The sequence below is a fragment of the Gallus gallus genome, chromosome 3 (genome assembly GCF_016699485.2).
Source record: "Gallus gallus isolate bGalGal1 chromosome 3, bGalGal1.mat.broiler.GRCg7b, whole genome shotgun sequence".
Taxonomy (NCBI): domain Eukaryota; kingdom Metazoa; phylum Chordata; class Aves; order Galliformes; family Phasianidae; genus Gallus; species Gallus gallus.
Genome location: NC_052534.1, coordinates 27,200,215 through 27,221,016, shown reverse-complemented (window position 1 = coordinate 27,221,016; position 20,802 = coordinate 27,200,215). Strand labels below are relative to the sequence as shown.

At 34.9% G+C, this 20,802-nt stretch overlaps 1 protein-coding gene across 3 annotated transcripts in view; it reads left to right on the top strand.

The window, feature by feature from the left end:
* Window positions 1-20,802, top strand: part of BRE (brain and reproductive organ-expressed (TNFRSF1A modulator)) — a 164,899-nt gene that overhangs the window by 47,580 nt on the left and 96,517 nt on the right. For all 3 annotated transcript variants that reach the window (XM_015283708.4, NM_001008458.2, XM_046938812.1), the window contains exon 6: window positions 1,376-1,450. In XM_015283708.4, coding sequence (XP_015139194.1) covers window positions 1,376-1,450 — 75 coding nt within the window. The remainder of the gene's footprint in view (window positions 1-1,375; window positions 1,451-20,802) is intronic.

The following is a 20,802-nucleotide window of genomic DNA, read 5'->3' as shown; positions in this document are numbered from 1 at the left end:
ACTTGTTTCTGCAGGTTGTTGCTGCTGCTCCATTTTACAGAAGGAATATTTCCGTTATTTCAGGTATATTCCAGGCTTCTGCCTACCTGAAGACACAGCTGTGTCTGCAATAAAGATGATCCTGTTTAAATGTAGTCATGTATTTGCATTCAAACTTCTAATGAGAATTGTAATATACACAATTTGTACAATTGTTTAAAGTTGTTTACTGCAAGTTTCTCATTAGGGTATTTTCTTGTTGATTTCTTTGGCAAAACATTTAAAATTTAAAGTTTAGCTATAAAAAACTATTTTCATGGAATAGTGAAGTAGCACACATGTATGTTACTGTGGCAGAACAAATAATGAATATTCACACAGCTTTGATTTGTCCCCTTGCCTCTTAAAATGAGGTATTATATTTAAGAAATGGCATGTCGTCATACAAATACATATGCAAAATAGCATATATATGCAAAAATAAGGCAATGTTAGAACTGAAAAAAAGGAACTTGTCTCAAGTTTCTGGACTCAGTTGCAAAAACTCAACGTTTAATGCTTTTTACACAGCTAAGTCAATGTAGCAAATATAGGTGCTGTATGTATATGCTGTATGTATGTTTTACTGAATTCCAGAATAGGGATGGCAAAAAATTAATGCAGAGAAAATCAGACATTTGTTTTTTCAAAAAGAGCCAACTTCATTGCTTCATAACCAGGTAGACAGAGTCTGGTTTTAAGGAAATGTATGAAACAGAAAGGAAATCCTTTCCATTTCCTTTGCGTATGCTTTACACATAAAAACCATCAATGTGCAGGGGATGCTTGGTGGATTTTCAGTAAACAGTTGTCTAGGTGTTAAGAACCACATATCTCTGAAAATAAATGACAGAAAGCATTCTAGCTCAGCTCTTTTGTCTGTGTTTGTTGAGGACGCTTCTGATCCATTCTTATCTTACTCTTTTTCTGTTATGTATCTGTGATGTTTGTGAAGATGCATGTATTTTGTCTCTATGCTCTCAAAACTTTGCCATTTGCTTTCAGTCTGTTTGCAGCTCTCACTGAACCAGAAGTGAGTACAGACAAGGCAAATCTGTGTTTAGAACCTAAGTGTAGTCAGATTTTTGTCATGTACATTGTTGCATTCCGACTACTTGTTACTGTTAGCATACTGGCAATGATGTTTTATGGTCTTAGAGTGTTTTTGTAATGCCTGTGGAATCTGTAAATTTTCTTTTTCATTTTCACTAATTTTATTGAGAAATATTCCTTTAAACCTCAGCCCTTCTGTTTGGTATGAGCTCTTACGTGTTTTCTGGTTAATATTTCATCCTCAGAATGTTTAACTTTTAGTTCTTAGACACTAGCTCTCATTAGTCTTATGGTTTTTCCACAGACTGGTGAATTCTCAGCTCGCTTCCTCTTGAAGTTGCCTGTAGATTTCAGCAATATTCCTACATATCTTCTCAAGGTAAAATGAATGTCTAAGTTGACAGTATTTGTTGAGAGAATATGAATTATTGAAACATTCTTAGTAACTATTTTGACATTCCTGCCCTCCTCCTCTCCAAGAAATTGCAAATGCACCCTTTCTAAACCTAATTGCATTATATCTTGGAAATATGGTATTAAACATGCTGTTGTGTGGCATTCCGCTTTAGCAAATAATAAACATATATTTGTCGCTCTGAAGGACACCGTAGAAGATTGCATGGAATACCAATGTTATCTGGCATTTTTAATGAACAATCAAATTGCACCAGTAATCCTGATAGTAGAAGCAGAAGAATAAACTAAATATGCCACTTCTTAACATGGATTGAAAACAAATACTTATGACAAAATCTGAACAAATTGGTGTTTACTTTGCTTCATTCACTTACAAAAAATACTAAATTGAAAAGACACTTCACCTAATTTTAGCAAGGATGTAGGACAATGGAATTTTGGTGTGTGCTAGAAAGAAAAGTACTTCTCTATTTGCTAGTAAAGGGAAAAAAGAATTGTGACAAACTACTAACATGGAATAATTTGAAATGAGTGGTTTTCACAGCAGGTGGACATCGCTCTTTCAAGCAGTTACTCTGGAAGCTCATCATAAGGTCAATGTTATTATATGCAGAGAAAACAGTGAGAGATCTATTATTAACGTTAGAATAAAGTGCCAGAGCAGGGTTTGAGTCTGATGTTAGAAGCAGACATCTTTCTTTAAACTGCATGTCTGACTCCTCATCTTTTTACTTTTAAATATTTGGAAAGGAAAACAGCTAACTAATACTTAGCAGCTAATACATTGAGAAGAAAATGTCAGCATAGATCCTGTTAGATCCCTTCATCTTTTTGTTAAAGTCTTCAACTATTAGCTCACAGGTGTGAGTGTGAATCTTCAGTGATTCTCCAAGTAATGTATCTTGAGCTAAAAGCCATGAAAATAAAAGCAGACACAATTGTAATCTACCTGAAATTTTGTAGTAAGAGGTCAGTATCCTGTGATCTCTTAACTTCTGCAGAATACATACTGAGTAATACCTGTTCCTGACTTTCTCAAAAGCCTACAGATATTTTCAGTTCCTTGCTGTGTTCACCATAGCAGCTCTGGCAGCTTCTGTTGTTCATCAGGGCCTTCTCCACTCACTTGATGGGAACAGTCAGATGTAAGAAGATTGGCAAGGCCTTGTATTTAGAAGGAGGATGCAGCAACAGTTCACCTGGACAGCCACATATTCATGATTGGCTTCTGAAAGGCCCCGTGGAAAGGAGGAGGCTATCAAGGTCTAACACAAACTGTGCTATCTGCCCCTTATTAAGCACTGGAGTGCCATGTTTTCCAGGAACATTTTAAAATTGATGAAGACTTTCAGGACATGCTTAGCCAGTGTATTCCCTAGCTTCATTCACAGAGCTGCCCTACACCTCAGTTCAGCCTGTGAGGAAATGAAACAGTTTGGGGCTGGAAGGTGTTGTGTGACTTACTTACTGAAGTGTTATCATGTAGGAATTCTGTGATAGAAACAGGTTTTGTTTCTTAAGGAGTAGTGTTTTAATATGTGTTAATTCACTCTTTCTTACCTTACCCACCTCCCCCCATCATGTTCTCTGCCACTTGCTTTAAGCAAGGTTGATATTCTGTAAATAGATTGGTGTTCCACCTCTGCTTCCTAGGGCATTATTCACCCCAAGTACTGAATGATTCAGTAGCCTGAAGGAAAACGTGTTTATTTGTGTGTGTGTATAGACTGTGTGATGTGAAAACGTATGCATGAGAGGTAGCAGAATCAAAGTTTCCCAAACTACCTTTATTTTGACCTTTCTAAAATCTTAATGTCTTAGTGTTGCAGTTTTAAAATTGATGTGTTTTTGTATGTAATATCCCATTTGTTTGTTGTTGTTCTTTTTAAATAACAGGTCCTTTTTGATGGGTAATATGCTGATGAAATCCTTAGGTTTCTTAAACTTCTAATTTGCAAACTAACAGATTAACTGTCTGTGGTAGGAGAGTGATGTTTAGTCTGGATGAATAGCCACAGGAGAAGAAGTACTATGGTTTTATTTCAGTAGTGTTTGTTGACAGCAAAGAAAGGGTTGACTCAGGCTCTGACATGGATTATGACATACTGCACTCAGTAGCAGGCATGGATCTGTAACAGATCCCCATTGCCTTTAGTGCCTTGTGTTCTGACATTATTAGCTGTATCAATGTCATCTTGTATGGCAGCAGTGTAAATGGAGATAGCTGAGATAGTTAAGCTCCAAGTAGTCCAAATTTGCAAAGGTATTTTTTAAAAATGTTTTTTCTCTTAATCCATACATGTCTGCCTTTCTATTTTTATTTTTACCTTTCTTTTTTTTAATGAGATTTTTGGCCTAAACAGATCAGTGGCTTTCATAATAAAACCAGAATTCATTTGCAGTCATATCTGCCAGTTATGTTGGCACCAATGCTGCTTGCAGAATTATGGCACATGGTTGAGCATCCATTGATGCAGAGGAAGCAATTGTCAATATATTATCCTGAAAGGTGGAAGAGCAGTCAGTAACTGGAGGCTGTTAGTGTATTAATGTCAAAAGTGCAGAACTGAATGCAATTATTTGCTAGTCTGCAGCCAGTCTTACAATGTGCAGTACCTTCTCTGTAATGATTTATGGAGTTCAAACCCATGTTATACTTTCTCTGCCATGAGTTCTTTATTTTTTTTAATGTTTAATTAATGCTACTTCTATTAAAATCTGATGACCATTGTTCTTGCCTTGTTAACCCTAGTAACCCATTGATTTGCAATGCTCCTCTGAAGTATTTGTCAATTTCATTAAGTAACCACGTGAGAAATATGACTTTAAAGCTTTATATAATAAGATAATATTCAAGTTTGAATAAGCTGTTGGAATGCTCTGTACCTTTACAGAATCTTTGGAACTCTTGAAAATACAGTCCTCATTCTTTAGATCTTCTTAGATCTACTTAGTTTTGTACTGTTGGTGGTGAGAATATCTTCCTTACCTTATGAGGAAAAAATTTGAAGGTGTAATAAGAGTTGAGTTGTTATGCACTCATATGTTACATTTCAGTTCACATATGCACATGTTTTGTGGAAAGTAGCTGAGTCTGTGAAGAAGAACGAGAGTGATTAAGAGAGCAGCATAGAGTACAGTGTCTTCCTTTGAATTTTTAAATTCTACTCAGTGTTCTTCAGATAGGATTTATTAGGAAGCAAAATGGCAGTTGTAGTAATGGCTGTGGCAGATAAGTCTCTATTCATTCAAGTTTTCTTGGCGTGTCCTTCATATTGGAAACAAAACATAACATACTTCATTATTCATGCTGACCAATCAATTAGCAAGGAATGTTAGTTTACAGTGTAAATGCATATCTGGGCAAAGACACATTTTCATGTTGTTTTTCCACTTTACAAAATTATACCTTCATACAAGCTTTAAATGCAGACCTTTGTATTGACTTTTTCATACACAAATCTGTTGGACATAAATTAAAATTGTAAGCATCAAACTACAGAGTCAAGCTGGTGGCTCAAACTACTCTCACGGTTGGTTACTGAGCAGCCTTTCATTAAGGTTCTCTTATTTGAGAAGAACCTGGCTCTGCTTCAGGAAAATATTTACATATGTATCTGTTTACTCATATATTTTCCCTTTCCATTCTTTGAAGTGACATTTTTGATCAGCACGCTCATTTTTGACTGAAATTCTTTTGGCTGCAAGTTTTGCCGTAGTATTGGTAAAAGGAACTCTTCACTGTTTGTTTAGTTTCATAGTTTTGATCAGTTAGGGGAACTTGTGTTATCATAGTGATAAGACACTAAACATGACCAGCTTAGTAATTTCCTAACTGTAGTGAATTGTGTGACTGTAGCATGGCTGCTGAAAATGAGTGGGCTTCCAAGCATGTTGCCAGTTATGCTGCAGGAAACAGGACATTTAGCTATTTTTTACTATTTTGTTTTTGACGTTTTAATTTAGTTGTAAATGCCCTGATTACCAACTCCTCCTTGCATGTGATTTTTAATGCATTGATTTCCTTCCTATTTTTATGTGCCTGGTTGTTGTGCCCTAGTGAATAGCCAGTATCTGGACCAATTCAGCTATGATGCTGCAGCCAGTAGCCTTCAAATAATTTCTTATTATTCAAGTGTAAAGGAAATACACAGAGCGGACATAATTTCTTTTCTTTTCTTTTTGTAGAAGGATTTTTCTAATACTAAACTTTTTTTTTCTGAAGAGAATTTTTGTGATGACCACTGTACTCATTGCACATCTTTCAGAACTGAAACAAATAACAAACATTGTCTAGACACATTGCCAGGGGCAAAACAGTTGTGTATAAGCCTGTCAATGGAAAAGGTTTATCCTCAAGTTCAAATTGAAAGATAAGAACGTATCTGTGTTATTCTTTATTGTGATTTCATCATTTAGAAGTCTGTTGAAGACTTCGGTGCAACCTCTGTTTATCATGTAGACCAAATTCCAGGTGCTGTGAAACGTCAGTAATACGTGCACGTGTTTGAGAAACCAGCTGGAGTAGACAACAAACAAAAGTACAATATGCAGGATTAGAGGAAACTTTTCCCAGACAGTTTTTTTATTATTTTGATTTAGCAATTGACCATGATTTAGACTTGACAGCATTTAACCTTTATGTTACATTGCTGCACATAACAAAACACAAGTGTATTTGGGTGAAAAGTAGTACCCGTGCTGTTTAACTCAAAGTTGTGAGCTAAAGGTTCTGAAAAATATAGTATTAGCTTATATTGTAGACTTTCTTTTAAACTTCAATTGATTTTATTGCAAGCTGGCTTACTGAAATCAAAAAATTAGCATCCAGAATCTGACTTCAACTTTTTACACTGCCCTCTTTCACCCTGTGCTGAGCAGCTGCCTCTCAAAATAGCATCAAACATTATGCAGTAAATACTATCAGCATATCTTGCCTTAATGTAGGTGATGGACCTATATGTCTCCTGAAGCTTGCCATGTCTGTGGAGCCAGCTGTCATTTTACCTGTTTAACAAATAAGGAAACTGACAGGTGGATGAGACTCATGGGTAACCCTGAGGTAGTACAGAGTTCTCATAGTTCACAATACTTTGACCATGCTTTCCATAGGAGTTTTATAAGCTGGTACACAGATTGCTAATAATCTTTTACTAATTAAACGTAGGTGACAGAAGCATAAATTTAACTCCCAGAATTGCTTTCCTGGTGTTAGGACATAACGTAAGCATTCTGAGTGAATACATAGAGTTTACTAGGAGATGTCAGTCTGCTATTCAGTAGATTACTTATTGTACCAGCATTAAATTACTTAAACTGAATATCGAAATGTCAAAGATTGTTTAGATTTCTTCTGTTAATAGTTTAAAGGCCAACTTTATAGCATGCAATTATAATGAGCCATTGAGATTTTAGATTAGAAATAGGTCTGTGCAAGTTAGTACTGGCAATGTTTGAAACAGAACAGTTTGTTGTAGCTGGAGCCAGTAAATGAAACAGTCTAGCGGCCATGAAAAGGAACATAACCTGTGTGTGGAAGGCATTTATCAAGAAGAGATATCATTGATGCTTGCCTCTAAGAATCCATCCTTGTAGCCCACTCCCAAAAATCTACAGTTTTGCTGCCCACTTATTTCACCAGAAGGTACTAAATGGAGTGCCTTCAAGGAAGCGTTTGCTTTCCTCAGTGTCAGAGCACCATCCTGTTGCCAAAAGCATGCAGATTCCAAGCAGGGGGGCTTATGCTGTGTGTGAGATTAAAAAAATATTGTAATAATTAAAAAAACCACACAGTATTGCAATAATTTTTAGAAATTATCCATGTCGTGGAGTGTTTCAGGCAGTTTAAGAAGCTGTGACATCAGAAGTGATTTACTGGTGATAACATATTTTTAACTGTTTGCTTTTTCATAATAGCTTGAAAATGCCTTATGTTTTAGTTGTAAAGGCTTTTTTTATATGTTTATAGGGATGTTTCAGGGTTCACTATTGGTAAACCTATAACGTTTTACTTATTCTACTGCATAAATGCATTATGCTACTTTTATTTCTGCAGTCCAATTATTAATCTTACAGAGCTTTGCTGAGTAGTTCGGTCCTCTTTGCTTTGACACAGAGTCTATTGGTTCTGGAGTATTTCTGATGCTGTGGAGGTAAAATGTTACTGCTATAATCCAGAGGAGCTTCAGATACACTTACAGAAATGGCTTTTTATTTAAGTCATCCTTTAATGATTTTATTCTAATATCTGCTGCCCCAGAATCAAGGGAACCAAAACCCTCTGAAGGTATACTTTCTAATCAAAACAGCTTCTGTTTGAATTTCATAAATGGTTAGTTTTCCTTTGTTCTCTTTGTGCTACCACCAACTTTTTCACAACAGTGTGATTTGTTTGCAGTAACAGTTTACTTAAACCACACTAAAACTCGTTAGTGTCAGGAGCACCTTAAGCTCCATATGCTGGAAGCCAAAAGCAATTTTTAAAATAATCTTTTTCTGTAATTTATTGGCGGATTTTACTAATAAGATCTCTCAACTGGAACAGCTCATTCTGCACAGCTGATGATTTTTATAGTTTATGATCTTAATGTGAATCACAATCTGCAATCAACTGTATTTCTGATGACAGTTATATTTAAACGTTTTATTTTTATAATGCAATAGTAAAGAACCACCGTATCCAGTGTTAAATCTCATGTAAATCATATAAATTTCTAGTTTTTCCCTAATGTAATGAAGTATTAATTTGACATTAGTAGAAAAATGGAGTTTCTTTGTTGTGCTTTTATTATTTTTCTTAAGAAAAAAAGAATGAAAGTTGGATAAAAGCAAGTTAAAAAAAAAAAATCAGCTTCTGAAGTTGATACGTTTTTTTTTGTGTGGTGGGAAAGTTTATAATATGTTATGTTGCATGACTTGGTTCAGGTTTACTGCCTTGTTAGGGCTTGTAATTTATACTATTGCTTTACATTAGCATTGTATGTATTGCATAGGAAGAATGGAATTCGATACCCGTAAAAATAATTGCAGATTATTACATAATGGTGGTGCTCATTTCATCTGTCACAGTCCACCCATACTATGCAAAATAGGCAATATACAGTGGTCTTAAACTGGGAAGAGGATTTTGAGATTTTTTTTCTTTAGTTCCCAGTTGCCATTTCTTTTTGAGAGGAACAGTATTAAGGAGTTGTAGAGCGTATGATACGAGCATAGCAATAATCTGTGAAGACATTAGCCAGCAGATCACATTTTAGTAGTGCATAAAGCATGATGGTAAAGTGTCAGATTTCAGTGCTGAGCCCACAGTTTTTTTTTCCTTCTGCCTTCCTTGGATTTCAGATCAGGGCTCGTATTTTCAGTTTTTTAATGTCGTATTTTCAGTTTTTTAATGTCAATTTTACATACAAAAGTTCCACTGCTGTAGTGATTATTATTACTACTAGCTCTCAGGTTACTAAGTTATTCCTGTATTCTTAAAGAACAGCAGAAACATGATTGTATGCATGTATGGTGATTTCATACGATGCTTAGTTGCTCTTGGTTTGGGTTTTGTAATTTAAAGTGCTAAGTTTTTCTGTTAAATGCACCAACTGCAGTGATGGCTATCAGCCTGTTTTTGTTGTTTACTCTGTATTGTACTCTGCTCACTGTGTTTACACTGCTCCCTTTTGTTCAATTTCATAGGTTTAAAGATTTAAGTCAAAAATATTTAAGTTTTACTGTTGAGTCAAATGCTCTCAACAGTATATGTTTTGAGAGAGTGATCCGTCACGTTTATTTTTGTTCAGTTGATTCTTAAAATATCATTGATTACAATAGTATGAAAAGTAAAAGAAAATTCATCGGGTTGTTGTGCCATTTTACATCCATAGATGTAATAATTCATCCATAGATTCTTTAAGAAAGGAAGACACAGATATTCTCCACTAATTGCTAATGAATGTGTTTTATGTCTCTCTCAAGCTTTACATTTCTACAGTAAATTATGTATAAGAAAGGAGTTGATTTCTCATATAAGATACATATAGGTATTTTCTGGTTTAGGAGGTAACTTTAGTTGGGAAAGCTAAAGGAAAAGCTTTCTTGTCCAGCAGCATCTTGGTGAGACAGTGAGAGAAAGATTAATAAAACTCAGACCTGTTGATTGTCTAGTTCTTTGTTTCAATAATTTAAGTTTTCGTGCTAGAACTTGTACGTTTTATGTGCTGGGACCTGTAATGATTGCAAGCAGCATGTCCATGGCAGAGATGTGGCAGTGGGGAGGAAGACTAATTTGCTTTCGCTGTGTGCAATTAGGTGCACTCCTTAGGTGTTAACAGGTTACCATGACATCAGAGTTCAAGCAAAAAGATGTCCATGAATTAAATGCTGGTTTTCAGTTACGCAATGAACTGTCTGGAGAGCAGATAAAATATTTAAATGTATCCACTTAATATTGGTAGGAAATACTTCTGCTAAAGGAAAATAGTGAATTAAACTAACCATATCCCTTATCCCTCCAGCTTTTGCCTTTCTTTGACATTTTCATTATTTGCTTATTTGCATTAGCATTGGTAATACATTTTTGAAATACATGCATTTTTATAAATACAATCTTTTAATTATTTGGAGATAGCAGATATTGTGTTTTACTGGATCTTGAAAAATATTAGACAAATGTGACTGACGTGTTGACTAAAACTGATGAGTGACTGATATGTAAATAATCAGCTTTTCATTTGCAAGAACCCCGAGGACAATGTGTTGGTTAACACAAAATAAACAAACTTTTTCCAAATTATTATTTTCACTGTTTAGCATTTATAGTGTGCCTTGGATAAACTCACTAGTTCCATCTCATTTTACCTTGATTCGTTGCTTTTTGTAAGCAATAAATCTTAATTTCCATCTCACTATTGTAAATGGTTAGATTAGCTCTCCCATGGAGGCCATATTATACATTGGTTACCATTTTGACACTCATATAAGTATTGTCTCTTTTTATCTACATAGCCTAGATGAAAATAGTAACTGAATGATTAACAAATGATTATTTTATGTATCGTCACAGTAATTGTGACATATGGGAGAGGAGGAGACCGCCATTTTTTTTTTTGACAGAAGCACGGAGGAACTGGGTGCATGCAGATTTACTGTGGAATCCTGACCCATGAGTAGAACTTGTCCAAGGCCTTAATCAGAAGGACATTCTTCCTCTTCTGACTCTTTACAAACATAGGAATTCATCATAATTAAAATGAGGAATCATTCAGGTCCAGTGCATTTGTGCATAGTTTTCCTGAATCAAAAAAATGAACTAATTCTGTCAGCAAGCAAAATTGTATGACTTGAGAATTGTCTGTGGTTATTCTCACAGACCATTTTACCACTGATGCAGATTTTTAATTTGCCATCCATTAAAATTCTCTACTGTACATTAATGATCTTGAGTCTCTTAAGTTCCTGTTGATTTTAGTTCTCGTGGACACTTCTTAACATTTGGACAGTAACTTAAAATATGTTGTGTTGACTCATTTAATTTGCCTTTTCCATCGCAAAATTCTATGTTGCTTCTCTCTTTTTCTACCAAAACTGTATAATAGAAGCAACAGAAGGCCCTAGAATAAAAAAATTAGGGCTCAGAATTCTACCTATTGGTGTAAGCAATTGAAAGCATGAAGTTTTTATTTCTGAAAGGAATGAGATGCTTCCTGAGTGCCACTGACTCGAATGAGAATGAACTAGTACATACTACTAGGCTCTTGTTAATACGTTGTCGAGCTTGATTAAATGGAGTGTACCTTTTACAATGCTTAGAACGTATAAAATATCTTTCTTTCAGAGTTCACAAAGCACAGCAGTGTTCTGCATTACAGAAAAACATTTTAACTGTTTTACTGATTAAAAATAAGGAATAAAACTGAAAAAGAAAACAAAAGACAGAGAGCAAGGAGTAGAGTACTTAAAATTTGACTTGCTGTCTGATAGTCCTCTTGGAACAAGAAATAACTAAGAGAAAATCTTAATTTTATATTCTCTACACTACAATTTTCATCTTTCTTTACAAGTGGAATGTTTGTTTCATAGGTAGAATATCATTCTGTTTGTCCATTTTGTTCTATGCATAGCAAGTATTTTGACAGTGTATGTAAAATGCTTTTAAAATAGCTTAGTTCTATGTAATTAACCTTGACTACACAAGAGCTAATGAATAGAAGACTGTATCTTGTATTAAACTTTCATTTTAGGATAGTAACTTAAACTGCTCTTGCTAATTTCAATTTCATTTTTCTGTTTAAAATATGAAACCACCATTAAGACGTTTAATGACTGGCAAATAAATAGATGGATATTGGGTAATAAAGAATGCAAGACTTATTTAGAGAAAGCAACGTATCTGGAATAAAGATGAATGAATAGGATTTGTGTCACTTGTTTGGTAGGCCTAAAGGGCTATGGTGCTAATAATATCAAACTCTAAAACTGCATGATTCATGAACTCTCCTAAAACAAAAGAAATGTTGGAATTAAATTAGCAGAGGGATTCTTCTGGTTGCAGTAGCAAATATTCCATGATAAGAGATGAATTTGTAATAAACAAGAGTGGCATTTTAGGATTGTGTTTGACTGTATGGCAGCAGCTTAAGACATTCTTTTTTTTTTTTTTATTTATCGCATGTTGCTAGTTCCTTCTTGAAAAGATGTGTGATCAGACTGCAGCCCAGTTTATAGGCCTTCAGGCAATGGTACTATCAGATCTGGGAGACCATGCCTGTTAATATTATTTATCTGACTCATATAGGGCAGTATTGCAGTCTGAGAATTATTTTTCCTTCACTACTTTATTTATAAAACTTCTGCAAGTAGCTGAATAACCCTTACCTGAAAAATGGTGTAGATAGCCTTTACACTAGCAACACAAAAATGTTGAGTGGCATGACTGCAATAATTAAACAGTGGATTGATAAAGTGCTCCATTACTTAGTTAAAAAAGAAGAATAAAACTAGAAAGGTAATATAATAGAACTAAGAGTCATAGGAAGCCTAGTAAGAAAAAGCATGCTTATAAACTTGAAAAGTGGCAGTCTTGTAGATTTGGAGAGTTGCATTTCTGGGAAACTTGAAAATTTTGAGGCAAGCTGTGTAAACAGGATGTAAGAAAAAAAAATTGCTCTGCAGTTCAACAAGATAAAAGGTGAGCATGTGCTTAGTAGGACTACTCATATGGAGCAAGGTGATGTATGCAATTTTCTGATGAACACAGGTGTATGTGTCAAGATTTTAAGTAAAAAGCCTGTTTGTGAGCTGGAAAAATAATGAAGCTTCATTACATACAAAGTGTATCCCTTTACTCTGTGCACTATGCCATCACGGTTCGCCTATGGCCATTTCTCAGACGAGATGATGAAAAGTGCTTTTAGCTGATAGGACCACTAGTTGCCAACATGTATAGCAATGTGCACTTACCTGTCTCAGTATCTGGCCAGGTGACCAGATACTGTCACCTCCACCTGACTGCTGATCTTCATATAGCCTGTGAACTCCATAGACCTGTAAAATGGGACAGAGAGAGGGCTTGGAAGGGAGCTTGCATCAATCACTTACACACTGGATCTAAAACCAAATTGAAAGGAAAAAAAAAAAGAGACAGATCAAAACATTATGAAGTGTTTACACCAGAATCAAAAGTTTGGTGATGCTGAACTTTTTTTCATGATACAAAAAACTTTGCTCACGTGGAATGAATGCCTGAGCAGGACATTTACACTTAATTAGTGCTGAGAAAATTGGTTGAATTTGCTTGTAAACTCCTTCTTGCAAACTACTGCTCTGTCAGCTTTGTTTAATTCACTTTGAGAATGCTTGTCTAAGGGATTATAGCTCTAAGTCGGGTGACTGGGGCAAGATCATCTATGGTTATTCAAAATGCAGTTCCTCTTTCCTTCCATCAGAGTTGTTCATCACTGTTACCACGATAGAAATTGTTCTCTCTTCACATTAGCTAAGAGTCAGTAATATGTTTTCAATATGAAGACAGCTTAATGATTCCTTTTGATATGGAAAAGCTATTTTGGGGTGGACAGGAAAGGCAGGAGTCTGAATTTGTAAAGAAAAATGAATAATCTGTATGTTATTATAGTTAGGTGTGATTTTGGAAGGCACTATCAATTAAGATATTTACAGCTATACGAAATACATTAGAGTGCTTTCTGAGTCACCAACAGTGGTGACAAATCTTACCTGTCCATCTTCATATATTCTAATTTAAGATTCTTTAGAAAATGTATTGTGAGATTCTGGTTAAAATTCTGTCAGTTTAGTGCATGTGAACTTTTGAAAACACTAGTTTGACACTTTTATGGCATTGTCTTAATATATTTACGGGCTGCTTCTGTGCACTCCAATTGTAGCAAAACTATTACATGAAGAGTCAAATATAAGAAAATTTCCATTTTGTTGTTTTTTAATAATGAATTTTTTCAGGACTATTTATGCAACCATTAGTTGCAAACCAGCTTCTAACATGCTGAAAGCTGTATAAATGTATGGCGAATAATGGATCAATGCTTACTGAGAAAAGAATGTTTAAAGACAGATGAAAATATCTCAACAGTGTTGTGTTAAGTAACTGTCTGCTAATATATTAATTCCATGATTTTAATGGACTCCTTCCCTGATTAATCAATGACCTTATTCTCTTCAGTGTATCTGTCAGGACTTGTCTTCCTAACGAATCTTTAAGCCTGGAGCATGTAAGGCTTCATCCTCATCTTCAAACTGTGTTAAGTCAAAAAAAAAAAAAAAAAAAAAAAAACCAACAACAACGTTGTGGTAATGTGGGCATTGCTTGTCCAAGAACATTAAGAACCTTGGTCAGGATCTTTTTAACCATAAAAGGATGCATGTTATGCTTTCTTGTTTTGTGTAAGTTGGAAGGGAGTGAAAAAAAATACAGAAGGAATTTTTATTACAGAGAACTATTTCCCTCCAAATAGTACACGAAGGAATAGTGTGTCTGAAAAAAGATTTTCTTGGCAGGGGAAGCTCTGCTATGAACTACATGTTGTTGCTGATAAATGTTTTAGCGGTAGGTGAATAGTATATTTAATATTCAGGTTTGGCAAACTGCAGAAACATGGTAACGTTAATTTTTAGACAGCTACTTATTTTTTTAATCTGTTTGTGTTAATCTTCCTGTGGGTACCATACCTGATAGTTGCTTGTAAGTTTCCTATACCTGGAGATTATTACCGATGGCAAGTGGTTAGAGGCTTACCTGTAAAGGGAAAGAAGTAAATGACCTTTGCATTGTGTGCTTGCTGGAATCTGCAGAAGAGAGTTTTTCAGAGTAGTTGCACACTGGTGATATACACATGCATACTGTTAGCAAAATACTTTTTTAATGCTTTTCTTTTGAGAACAATGACAATTTTCCTAGACATTGATATTATTTATGGTGGGAAAGGATGCATTTTGTTTTAAGAAATTGTGATATCATTAAAAAAGACAGTTCAGGACCAAATAACCACTTCTAGCTTTTCATTCACCTTCTAGGAGTGCACTTCAAGTTTATCAGTATTAACAATATTCTACTTACTCTCAAGTAAAACTTATGTGATGTAGAATTTCACATTAATATGTTTTATTATTGTATTTTAAAATTTCTTTCTATAGAACATTACAGATTGTATAATCATGCCGGTTATTTGGAGGCATTACGTGCTGAAAAGGCAAGTAGGAGACCTTCTAATAAGTGCGTGTGTGTGTAATATGTGCTTGTAATTTCAGAGCAGTGAGAGGACTCAGTAGAGTGCTTGTCTTATTTCTTAAGAAGACAACTGGGGAGTTACAGCAAAGTTTACTTATTTCAGCTGTGTTTTACTATTGTGAGCTTTTTAGGAGCTTAGTATGTTACAAATAAAAGATTTAAAATTTAGATTTTGATCAATAAAATGTCTACAAAGTAATATATGAGTAAGTATAAGGAATGTGTATTGCCACATAAATTTTTAGAATGATGATATGGCTTGAGTAAATATACTTTTTGTTTTTGTTCCACAAATTCAGTGAATAATAGTACAGTTAATTGGATGCTTGCATTATTTTTTTCAGTAATAATAATCAGGTTACCTTTATTTGGAAACAAGGAAGCCCTGACACAATCATCCGTGTTTAAAAAATACCTGATTTTTAGATTTAAGCTGATGTTTTGTCTGGAGTGATTAGCAAGGAGGTACATTGTAGTTGCTCAAATATTTTTCCCTGATTTGCAAAGATATTCATTGTACTTCACGTTGTAGTGAAGAATTGGCTAGTAGATTTATTTCCCTGTGTTTGTGAGAAAAAATAGGTTTCTGGTCCTGGAAAGTAATCCAGGCAAGGAGTATTACAACTCCTGTTATGAAACCAGTTGCATGCAATTTCTTAAAACCGTGTACTTCAAATGCCTTTCTGGAAAGACCATTCTAATGGCTCACTTTGTGGAGTTCTTGCCAGTCAAGAGCTGGCTGAGGTCTTCAGAACAGTTGTATTCTATGCTCATTGAAGTCAACAGGAACATGATCAGAGAACTGTATTCGTAAACATAGATTTTCAAACCATCTAAAGTATGTAGGTTAATTATATGGCATTACATAGAAAGGCTTCTTTGTGTTATGTGCTTGTTCTGTGTTCAGGGGGATAAATATATACAAAAATTGAGGGTGTGTGAAGGCAGCAAAACTGGTTCAGACAGGCAAAAGCATTTGAAGTGGTGTCTTTTTCACCATTAATAGTTTACAGTTTTTCTCAATACTGCTGCATCAATATTATGAATCTTATTTTCGAGGGTACATTACTGCTATAAAAGCTGAAATTTGACTCACCAGAGGAATTACTACTTTATTCTTTTAGTTTCAGAATATATATATATTTTCATAGAATCATAGAATTGCTAAGGTTGGAAAAGACCCACAGGATCATCCAGTCCAACCATTTGCCCTTCACCAATGGTTCCCGCTAAACCATGTCCCTCAACACAACATCCAAACGTTCTTTGAACACCTCCAGGGTCGATGATTCCACCACCTCTCTGGGCAGCCCATTCCAGTGCCTGACCACCCTTTCAGAGAAGCAGTATTTCCTAACGTCCAGCCTGAATCTTCCCTGGTGCAGCTTGAAGCCATTCCCTCTAGTCCTATCACTAGTCACGTGAGACTACCATTGAAAGCTTCTTGATACTGGAAATGTTTCTGCAACTTGAAATTTTGTCATGGGTCTATTTATTTCGTTTGTTAGTTTGTGAAACAGTAATTCAAAGGAATAATATTAATGCTCTCTTCTACAGGGATGCAGAACTTTGCACTTGAAATCTAAAAGCTGGAAAATACTGACTTACACCCGATAACACTTCTTTCCTTAGTAAGATGTATTAATATCCACATTTTGAAATTGGGGAATTGGTTTATGATGTTCTTCTAGAGTCATACAGTATCAGAACAAAATAGATTTTGGTATTTACCAGGTTCAAGCCATGGGGTATCAGATACAATAATTACTTTATCTGCTAATTTTTCTTGTGGCTGTCAACCTAAATTTAGTATGTTCCTTATTAATAGGTGAGTGCAGGCTGTTCTGTGTACTAGTCTTTGTCCATTTAAGTATTTGTTTATCATGGTTGAACTTTACACAATTTAAAGAGCTGTCATTCAGTACATGCTTTTACATTTTTAAGTAACGTCTTTTGATGCAGCAGTGTTGGAAGAAGGGAGGAAATGAGTGTTTTTAACCATTTCACACTGAAAAGACTTGAAAGACTTCTTTTAAACCTTGTTTGATTTTAGTCCAGAGATGCCTTGAAAATACTATTTAGGCCATTTTAAGCATATTTTGAATTTCTACCATCAACTTTTTAAGTATGTGTGAATTTAAACTTATAAACATTTTGTGTGATAGACACCCTGGAAATGCTTTTATATTGCTTTACTAAAAAAAAAAAAAAAAAAGTGATTTAATGCCAGTCTAATATGTCAAAATGAGGCAGAAGATTGGGGAAATTATACTATCATCTATCTACATGAGCAGCATCATGCATCAAATTCACATTTTCTTTCTTTGCCTTTATTGGCAAGTATGCATTCAGGCCTTTAGATGCAAATGGCAACTCAAGCTGTTGTGGTGTCAGGTTGATCAAATCAAACCTTCATTTCAGAATGGCCTGGGTTCTCTCTGTCTTCATCTTAGCTACATTATGACTGATCCAGCACTGCTTGAAAGAAACAATTATAAACGTTACTATGATACCAGCTATCCAGGGTATAAGTGATGGTATTGTCTGTGCTGAGTTGCCAGGTCCCAGCATGTAGATTGTTGATAGGTTCAGTACCAGCTCTGGCAAGATGGCAAAAAGTCACGATTACTTGTGCATCAGCCCAGTTTTTCAGCACAGAACTCAAAGCTCAGCACCAGGACTAGTCTGATTTGTGCCACAGTGTTTCTTGCCCTTTTTAAGACAGCAGCTTACATCTGCAGCATCACCTACTAAGGGCCTACTATATCAGTGAGAGCAAGAATTTTCTTATATGGGGTTTGATTATTTAATCCATTTGAGAGAGAAAGCATAGTAAATGAGGCATCTTGTGTTTCAGGAGTAGTATTGGTTGGGACAGTTCTTCCTGCCTTTTTTGTACCTTCAGTATTCTTTGCAACATTTTGGGAATATCTGTATGCATGTAAAAGCTCTATGTTGTACAAGAGTTGTCTTCTGATTGTAGATGGGGAACTTAAATGAAGGGTTCTCTTTCTAACAGCAAATCTGTAGGTCCTAAAGTAGATCACTTTTACTCATTCCTACCTTATCGTTGCTGGTGATGGGCAGAAGGTTATCATCTTTCTTCATGAATGTCTATTGTTAATTAATAAGGGTAACTTAATTTTCTCACTATTAGAGCTGGGTAGCCTCAGACCACATTATCGTTAAGTTCCCAAATACTGAAATGTGGAAGATACCAGAGTATCTGTGCTTAAATAAATAAGGAGTTGATACAAAATTTTGGCAGACAAGTTTTTTCAGTGTTTAAAAATATATGAAGTGGAATAATTGATAACACAAGTGAAATTGAAGAGCTTAATTTACATTATTGGCAATAGCTACTAGCAATGGATTTTGTCAAGGTAGGCAAGTATCTACTGAACTTCCTTGTTAGAATAATGTTCTATCTCAATTCTGCAGGTGAGGATTGTAACATCTGAAGTTTGCTTAGTTAAATCCAACTTCATTAGGTAGGAATTGATGTAGAGATACACTAACTGGCAAAGGATTAGTACAACATAGTGAGCAGTCACCGTGTATCTACATTGCATAAAGTTGCTCTAGTTACTGGAACTATGTTTGTGCCAATATCTCTTTAAAGTTCAGGTATTTTATTCAGTTGCTTTAGATCCCTAAGTAATTACAATCAAGAAAAAGGATATTCTATTAGAATTCATATTAATAATATTATTAATTTGTAAGAACATTGCTTATTTCTCAAAGAATAAACTATTATTTATATGAAAAAGTTGATCATGAGTATCACAGAATATGCTAAAAATATTTGTCAGAGACTTTCTTAACAGTCAGGGTATTGTCACTTATCTCCTATCATAAAAGTATTTGTCGTTCCATTCATTATTTTGAGAACACATTTTTGCTATGTTTTTTTCATGAAAATATGAAAACAAGAATGTACTCACTGTGTATTTCATAGAAAATTCACGCCTGATACCTAGAAATGAATTTCTGTAGCATGAGGACTCAAGAATGTATTGCTTCTCATTGGTCTCAAAATCTAATCTCGTACAGTTTTGGTGATCCTTACAAGAAACACACTTCTGTGTTCTAATCAATTAATCAATTAGTCTACCGTTGTTTTTAGTATAATCAAGTTATTAGATGATGAAGTATGGATATTTATGGAAAGGTAATCTTTTCATATAAACAGTAAAAATGAAGTGACTTTAAGAATTGAAGGAAGGACTGCATTATTCAGATTAACAGACATCGCACAAAAATACTTCTATTTGATTTTTTTTTTTTTAAAAAAAGGTTTTTACTCCAAAAATTATTTCAAGTGAAGCATTTTGCTGTGGTTTGGTAGTGAATATTGTAAGCGGGTAGGTGTTCACCAACTGACATAAGCTATGGAAGATAGTTTTCAGTAGCATTCATTTCAGTTTTCTTCAACACACAGTAAGAGAAGGCATCACCTGCTTTATTCAAGAATGCCTTATAGAGTGATGAAAATTAGCAGTATCTGTGTCGGTAATATCTTTTATTTCTCCTTCCTCTAATCGCTCTTCCTTGTTTTTCTAAAAGCAATTAAAATCAATGAGACATGGTCTGAATTCTGCTTTGCTCCTCTTCCCCACATGATGACTGCAATGTTTACAGACTTTGAGCCCTAACAGTTCAGACTTACCTCCTGTTCTGTTTTTAACCTTCCTTTAAATCAAGGCAACATTTTGTTGTGAACTGTTTTCACTCTATCTCTGAAACTAAATGAATGACTTTTTCTGAGGAACTATACAAACAACAGTCATTTCACCATCTGTCTTAAATCTCCTCTTCTTAGGCTTTCTGAACATTAAGAACAGCTTATCATGGAACTTGCTTCATGTACCCCTAGTAGTCAGCCATCTATCTGCCTGTACAACGACATGCGGGCTTTCATCTTTCCTTCTCAAGAATGGCTTTTCAATCAGAAATAACAGCCTCTAGGAGTAATAGAGTATTGCTGGCAGTACTCTGTACATGTTTTCACAAAGGAATTCTTCATAAATTTTCATGCCAATAGTTTACCTTCAATGTTTCAGAATTTCGGATGAATTAGATAGTTCATTTATCTTTCATTTTAGCTTGGTTTCTTAAGGAAATGAGGCATTAAGTAATTATGTTGTCTGATGGTGTCAGTTATGATCTCCCCTTTTCTCAAATAACTTTTAATACATTGACTAACCATATCTGAAAGGCAAACAGAGTTAGATAATTAAGCCTTTCTGGGGAGAGATACCAAGAATAGCACTGCAACTTAAACAGTGCAAATAAAAATCAATTGTTTAATGTGTTTAGTTTGGTTGCGTAGCTGCTGTTGTCAGTCATGTGTTTGTCTTCAGTGCAGTCAAGAAAAAGTGAAAGTCAGAAATTCGATTGCCCAATGTAAGTGTGTCATTAAGAGCATAAGAAATAAGTGGATTTTCCTCACAACTAATATAGGGGAAAAAGGACATGCATGGAGGAAATTACTTCTTGTTTTCTGCAAGACTGAAAAAGAAAATAAAATTGAAGTCCTTGGCTATACATCGAACGCATCATCA